This window comes from Pseudorasbora parva, chromosome 20, assembly GCF_024679245.1.
Source record: "Pseudorasbora parva isolate DD20220531a chromosome 20, ASM2467924v1, whole genome shotgun sequence".
NCBI lineage: Eukaryota > Metazoa > Chordata > Actinopteri > Cypriniformes > Gobionidae > Pseudorasbora > Pseudorasbora parva.
In genome coordinates, this window is record NC_090191.1 from 31,888,380 (window position 1) to 31,896,178 (window position 7,799).

The 7,799-nt window shown below is 37.6% G+C and overlaps 1 protein-coding gene across 1 annotated transcript; it reads right to left on the minus strand.

The window, feature by feature from the left end:
• Positions 1-363: 363 nt before the first annotated feature.
• On the minus strand, positions 364-6,971 carry calua (calumenin a). Its single transcript, XM_067428151.1, has 7 exons — positions 6,825-6,971; positions 5,199-5,435; positions 4,810-5,003; positions 4,309-4,475; positions 1,909-1,969; positions 1,586-1,785; positions 364-1,501 (listed from the first exon to the last, which is right to left on the minus strand). Exons 2-7 carry the CDS (start codon positions 5,426-5,428, stop codon positions 1,397-1,399), a joined length of 957 nt encoding a protein of 318 aa, XP_067284252.1. The 5' UTR covers positions 5,429-5,435; positions 6,825-6,971; the 3' UTR covers positions 364-1,396.
• Between the last annotated feature and the right edge of the window lie 828 nt (positions 6,972-7,799).

A 7,799-nucleotide genomic window follows, 5' to 3' on the forward strand; every position in this document is an offset into this window, starting at 1 on the left:
CTGTTTCAGTTGTATCATTTGTCACGATGCAATGAAACATACTGGATTGTGTGGATGTCATGTTTGGCATAAGTGGTCATACCAAGATGTATTTTCTGTTATAAATTGGCCAGATGGAAGGAGCTTTCCTCTGTAACTGAGGAGGACATTGTTGAAATGGCTTAATCTTATCCAATGGTTTTGGATATTGCTCATGTGCAGGAGTGCAGGATGAGAATGGTCACAACGCCCACAAAATTATTTCAAAGCACAGTAAGACCAGCTTAATATAAATTATTTCATTAATTTTAAGTCTATTTCTTCTATTTATGGAATCCAAACAAAATGACAAATGACAGACAAAAAGCAATTCCTGAAAAAATATACAATCAGTAATAATTGTTTATTGACAATTTGTAGACAAATTGTTCAAGATACAATCCGTTGAGCTAAAACAGCACCATTTGAAGGAAGTCACCTAAAACCTTGGGTGCGAAAACATTTTATATAGAAAAAATAAAATGCATTAATGGACCATGAAGGATGCTGCTATGTTTGTAACAGCAAATTTGCTTCAAACATCATAGTGTATTTCAAATAATGAAACCGAAAGCAACAAACTATTCAGCAATGTGTTCTATTGGACCTGACGAACAAAACTGATTTAAAGTTTTAGACATATAGCTCCAATTGAAAAGCAAAATCAAATAGAAAATACAGTGAAAGGCACAATGACAGATGAGTGTTCATAAAACCTAATATTGATAGAAATTCATGGGGTGCCTCAATAAAGATGATGTCCTAAATAAATATATAAAGACAACAGCATATCACCTTTAGAAAGAAATGGGGAGGATCCTCATCATCCTATAATCAATGTTTGTGCGAAGACAAGTAAATGTGAAATGTGAGATTATATGAATAAAGCTCTATACATATTCACATAAACGTGTAAATATATACATATATTTTATATCTATTTGTATAGACCCTCTGATGAAATCATTCTGAGAGCTTTCAGTACTTAGTATCCCATTGAACAGGACTGTGAACAACAAGGGGAGCTGATCATAGATCAGTAGCATGTATAAAACCACCTTGAATCTAGCTCTGAATATGCTTCTTATTAAAAAAATCTAATAAACAGTTACTGAAATGATAATAATGCTGTACAATGACCACGACTCCAAAGACAGATCAAACAAACACGGATACTGACACACTTTACAGTAAAAAAACTAATGAGAATGCATGTTGTGAATGCATTTCCGTGTGCAAAAAGAGAAAACGATCTATCAAGTGAACTAAATCTGAGGATTTAGCGTTGTGTTATGATGAAGCAGTATAAAATAAATTATATTCTTTTACCAAAACAACTTCAAAAGTATTTTTCTATTATACTAGGGGAAAAAAATAATTAAAACTCATCATGTCGAACTAACGCCTCCCCAAAGTCAGTTGCTTGACTTCCCACAAACAAATCGTACTTGTTGAGTATTTCCTCTTTGGTGAGTTTGCCATCCTGAAAAAACAGAGACAGACTCAGTTAAAACCTTTTAAATTAACTTTCCAAAAGCTGACAAATGCGTTTTTATGGTTGGCTTACCTTGTTTGTGTCAGACTCGTACACCAGATGCTTTGCTTCAGCTTCGGCGTGGTCGTAGTCAGCCGGTAGAATCCAGTCCATGGTCTCCTCTTTGTCCATCTTTCCATCCTTGTTCTTGTCTCTAAACTCAGAGAACTGCTCTCGCTCTGTCGCCACCCATTCAGGCTCGTCCATTTCATCCTCGTGGTTGTACATGTCACCTGATATTCAAACAAATTAAACCGATTTTAAGCAATAACCACGCATTTACTTTTATGCAGTGCACTAAAACCTATGAAAGCTTTTAAAAGATTTTGTAAGAGATTTAAAATATCATTACTCACCAATATACTCTTCTAGGTCGATAAAACCATCACCATTCTTATCAATATCCTCCATAGTTTCCTAATGATAAAATTGAAGCAGGAAGATCATTGAAATAGGTTACAGAAATTTACATTTAGAACAGGAAACACTATTTCTTCATACATGTGCTGGTGTGCAAAATTCACATATAATCAAGAATACATATTTTGTTTTTTATTTTAGAAACCAGTCATTTTTGTTTTTAAACCCCAACCACCAAGATCCCTTTCTGAAATGAAATACCCACATTCTATTGTCAATTTCCTAAGGATACAATTATGCTACATATTTTTTCATTGAATTACACATTTTACTCAGAAAATACACTACCATTCAAAGATTTGGGGTCTGTTTAAAAAAAAAAAGAAATTCATACTTTTATTCAGCAAGCGTGCTTCGAATTGATAAAAAGTGACAGGGAAGACATTTAAATATTACAAAATAATGCTGTTCTTTTGTATAGATCGCCACATGACATGCAGGAAGAAAATTAACAATTCATTCCCACGACTTACTAATACTTCAGCATGTTTACAGGGTTAGTTCACCCAAAAATGAAATGTATGTCATTGCGGGCGGCAGTGGCTCAGTGGTTCATGTAGATTGTCTACAAACCGGAAGGTTGGTGGTTTGATCCCCGGTTCCACCTGACCAAGTGTCGTAGCAAGACACCTAACCCCAACTGCTGACGAGCTGGATGGCGCCTTGCATGGCCGTCGGTGTATGAATGGGTGAATGCGAGGCAAGATGTAAAGCGCTTTGGATGGCCATAGGGTCCGTTAAAAGCACTATATAAATGCAGTCCATTTACCATTACATGACATGATTTACTAATTCCTGTGCATAGTATAATAATTTTTGTCCTTGTTTTACTGAATTGTGTGAATGATATCATATGTTTGCTAATTTTACTAAACCATGAGCACAATATAATAATCTCAGGGATGCAAACACATGTATGGTCAAAAAAGAGAGAGGTTCATCAACACATATTGAGGTGAGAGGTGCCTAACAATAATATTAATATAATATCCTTGTCCTGCACATTCAGCTATGGAATGGCTTTAGATGAATTTGTACCAGCAAATCATAATATAAGAGTGATTGCTGAAGGATCATGTGACGATATATATTTCTGATTATCACGACAGGCTGAATCTGAGCAATTATCTGCCTGTCTGAGTTGTCGACAGACGGAGGTGGCCGTGTTGTAATTCTCTATGCAGGAAAAACCCTGTATAACATTATAAACCAACAATACCTAACGTGCAGTGATCTCACCAGAACTTTGCCAGTAAGACAGGAAGGCGCAGTGACGAACTCTGGTCTCAGGGAGAAATGTGTTGCAGTGGCAGATACCACAGACATTAAAAGATTCTGCGCAGCCAGAAGAAACATGGTTCACCCGCGCTCATTAGCGCTCAGTGTTCTGATTTACTTAGCTCATTTTTACTGTTTGGTGGAGGCAATCCAGAATTACTGTTGCTGAAATTATAATCCGAGAACTCTTCGGATCTGCACGATTCACACAAGTCATCCAAACTGACGTGAAAAAAGCGGGAGGCACCGAAAAGTTCCCTCGTTATACTAAATCGTGCACACTATATAATAATTTGTTCCTTTGTTTTACTAAATCGTGGACACGTTTTAATAAGTTGTTCGCTTGTTTTAATTAAGTCAAAACGAGGGAACTAATTACTAATTAGTTCCCTCGTTTTGACTTAATTAAAACAAGCGAACAATGACGTGGCTACAAAAAATTTGCTTTCATGTGCAGGGATCTGTACTTATCAAACAATTTCCACAACATATTTCCACTTATTTTAAGTTGGATTAATGCAGCCTTGGTGAGACACTCCGTTCAAAAACATTAACAAATCTTACCGATCCCAAACATTGAACAATGGCGTACATCAGATTACAGAAGTCAAATGGGATGCGAATGTAACCCCTACTGTTCAGACCGGGACTCGAACCCGGGTTCACCGGCATGAGAGTCGGACACTCTAACAAGGAGGCTAAAGGCTGCAACCTCTGACGTCAGTCGCTAGAGCGTCTCTTGAGGTCAGAGGTGTGAGGTTTACTCACACAGCAACTACTGGCCTCTGTTACACTCACCCCCCTAAACCTCATTCCCATCCGGGTCACGGCACCAATGTAACCCCTTCTGTTCGGACCAGGACTCAAACCCCGGTCCCCCGGCATGAGAGTCGAACGCTCTAACAATGAAGCTAAAGGCTGCAACCTCAAGCGTCAGTCTCTTGAGGTCAGAGGAGTGAGGTTTACTCACACAGCAACTACTACTAGCTGGCCTCTGTTACATGAACAGGTTTCACAATAACTTTAACCTGGGATTGAACTGACATAAAAGTACCCACCAATACAACAATGTTCTTCATATGTTCATACTCCTCAGGATGAAGGAAGGCAGTGAACTCCTCTTTGTCAGCAATGTGGTCTCCATTTCCATCAGCCATTTTAAAGCGCCGTTCATCTCTGACCATCATCTGCTTGTAGTTGTAGCCGTCATCAGGTTCAGGATCATCTAGAAAAACACACAGTACAAATTATAATTAAAATACACATTTTTGTACTTCAATACTCGCGTTGTTCCAATCTGTTGTTTTGAGTGAGTTTCTTTCTTCTCTGAAACACAAAAGATGATATTTTGAAGAATGTTTCAACTGTTTTTGTTCATAAAATGAAAGTCAGTGGGATCTAAAACAACCCTGAATGCCACTGCCTTTCATTATATGATCCAAAAAACAACAACACTGAGACAAAAAGAAATTCATTTTAGTTTGGAATTACATATTTTTGGTGACCAATCCTTTAATCTTGTTTATAAAAAAAAAAAAAAAGAAATTTCATTTTTTTACCAAGGTAGGTGCCGTATGTGACATTCTTGTATTCATCCCAAGAGATCATGCCATCATTATTTATGTCAAAATCCTTCCATTGCCTTTCCACATTGTCATAGATGTACTTCTTCTGAGCCTTTTTGATCCATGTTTTCAGCTCGGCCTCTGTGACAAAACCATCCTCATCTGCATCAATCTTATCCACAATTTTACTGAAAGGCAACAAAAAGGAGAGCAAAAAGATAAGTTAACTATAAGAATGTCCTCTCTCTAAATAGTTTTTTGTGCAGTCACATATGCTGCTGAAAAGTGGAAACCCCCAAAGATCAAAGAAAATGTATAACTTCCACTCATTTTGTTGTGCAAATCATTGCTAAATGCCATTTAACACTCAGCACAATCCTTACCCAAGCCTATTCTTGCTTTCCTCCGGGGTCAGGTCATCAAAAGTCTTGGCTTCCTCCTCCCCAAGGAATGCATCATGGTCATAGTCAAAGTTTGTGCCATCGTCATGCTCTTTGCTGCTCAGTGGCGCATCATGGTGGACACGTTCCTTCTTCTCTGTGGGTTTGCTGGTGGCATAAACCAAGCACAGAGCAAAGCACATCAACAGAGGCCTAATCTCCATCTTCATCATGTAAGCTCTGAGGAAAGAGAGAGCAAATATTAGCATATATATATATATATATGTCCCAAATCCCTTTAAACTAAAATAATACTGACCATAAGTATTTCTAGTGTGGCTTTGTTTAAAGAAACCACAGTGCAAACATAACTGTACGAGTTAACACGATCTGTTTGAATTAGTGAATGTAAACACTGTGTATGTTTGAGTAAGAAGTGTGACATACACTACTGTTCAAAAGTTTGGGGTTGTTAAGTTAAGACTCTTATGCTTACCAAAGCTGCATTTATTAATAACACTGCAAAGTATTATTATAATGTAAAAGAACTGTTTACTTAATATATTTTAAAATGTAATTTATTTCTGTGATGGCAAAGCTGAATTATTCCAGTCATCAGTGTCACATGATCCTACAGAAATAATTCTAATATGCTTATTGGTTGCTTGTGGAACACGTGAAATCTTTTATTCCGGATTCTCTTATGAATTGAAAAAAAAAAATATGATATTATATATATGATGACTGGCAAAATGTGAGATGGAACCGTTGACAGGAAACTTTCAACATAGACAAAAATGTGTTTCCAGAGAAGGGGCACAAAACTAAAATGTGTGACCATGTAGCCCATCCAAGACAAGTGTCCAAGACACATCAACAAAATTAACACACAAAAAGAGATCAGTGATGTTCTAAACTGGTGGTCACAGATCTATTCTGATGGGACAGTAGGAACAAACACTGCTAAATGACAATAGAGTAAAGCATTACTTAAAGTAATAATGCAAAAATAAAGATTTAAAATATAATAAGGTTATTAAAAGTAACATGTCCTGCATGCCTTTTAATAATTTCAGTTTCAATCAGACATTAGTCACACCAGAAATAAATCACATAACTGCATAAACTGTTTCATTGAGACTTTGATATGCACGAGGCACACCAGTAATATTGAAATATAAGAAACAGTTATGATGTTTTGGTGTTACACAAAAGCTTTTTAGTACTGGATAACCAATGCTTATGAAAAAATGTAAGACAGATATAATCCAGATAATAGAATCACAAATAGAGGGCAATAAATTACATTTCGGCATAAAATGTTACGGCAGTCTCGGTCACCATTCACTTTTAGTGTATAAAAAAAATGCAATGAAAGCAAATGGTGCTGTCAGTTTTCAGAAATTCTAGTTTTGTTTTTCACAGATGAAAGTAAGACATTTCTAACAACATAAGGGTGAGTAAATGATAACAGAATTGTAATTTGGGGGTAAACTATCCCTTTAATTAACAATACTAACGGTCCCTTTAAATGAGTCGTCATTTCAACGTGTACGGTCAGGCAGTGAATGCAACTGCCAACAATATTTCTATAGTACAAACAAAAAACGCATAAAAACACAAACTTACCTAGATTTAGTACGAGGCCGAGAATTTCAGACACAATACAGGGTCTTTGGTTTAATCTTCTGCACACCCCTGTGCCACACCGTTTTTCGGACAAGAGCAACGATGCTATCCAATCACAGCGTGAATAGTGGAGTCCGTCTACTGCCATTGGGCCACTTCAGCACAACAAACCCCGGATGTAACGGAAACGTTGTTTAATAATGCGCTGGCCCCGCGAACTCTCTTTTAATTGGCTACAGTGCAACGGGAAACCAATCAGCACAAGAGACTACACAATCGGTTGATGTGTCGCTCGAGGCCGTTGCGCACCTATTGAATTGTCTTTATTGGGTACGTCTTGCCACGTCCCCAAATTTGAGAGCCGCGCAAATATTCGCGGAAACATCCTGCTGTCCTGTAACCACACAAACCAAAAATCAATAATGGTAGATATTAGTACCGGCCTCGATTTTCAACGGGTTACCTAAAACTGCACTAGGTTTAGCTGCACATATTACTACAAAAACAGTGTTCAGAAAGCAACTTTTGAGTTTAGTAACACATTTGAGTGGTAAGTTAGTAGTGTAGGAAAAATTAGCCTGTATTTATTGCTGGAGGCTTTTCCACACTACTCTGGCGGTTGGAAAATAATCAGCGTGACGTTTGATTTTTTTTTTTTTTTTTTTGAAGCAACGAAATAATACATGCATGAGTTAATATAAATGTTATGGATACGCACTTATTTCATTTTATTTATGGGGGGGGGGGGGGGGGGGGTGTACTTAGGGTGACCAGACGTCCCCATTTTCCGGGGACAGTCCCGTCCCGGTTTTTGGTGTTCTGTCCCCGGAAATGTCCCCATTTTACAGCTCATTCAAAACAGCAGATAAATCGCAAAACAGCGCAAAAAGCAATATAGCATGCAGCGGCTTCTGGTTGTAGGAGTAATCGTGTAGTGATTATTTTCACCAGCAGACGGCGCTGTGAGATAAGCCG

What these genes read in the sequence shown, in the direction of transcription:
- calua (XM_067428151.1), bottom strand. Translation starts at nt 5,428, where the DNA reads ATGATGAAGATGGAGATTAGGCCTCTGTTGATGTGCTTTGCTCTGTGC. An exon ending in GAAAGCAAGAATAGGCTTGG is followed by an intron (nt 5,004 to 5,198) that starts GTAAGGATTGTG and finishes GTTGCCTTTCAG; the next exon opens with TAAAATTGTGGATAAGATTG. An exon ending in CGACCTAGAAGAGTATATTG is followed by an intron (nt 1,786 to 1,908) that starts GTGAGTAATGAT and finishes TTTGAATATCAG; the next exon opens with GTGACATGTACAACCACGAG.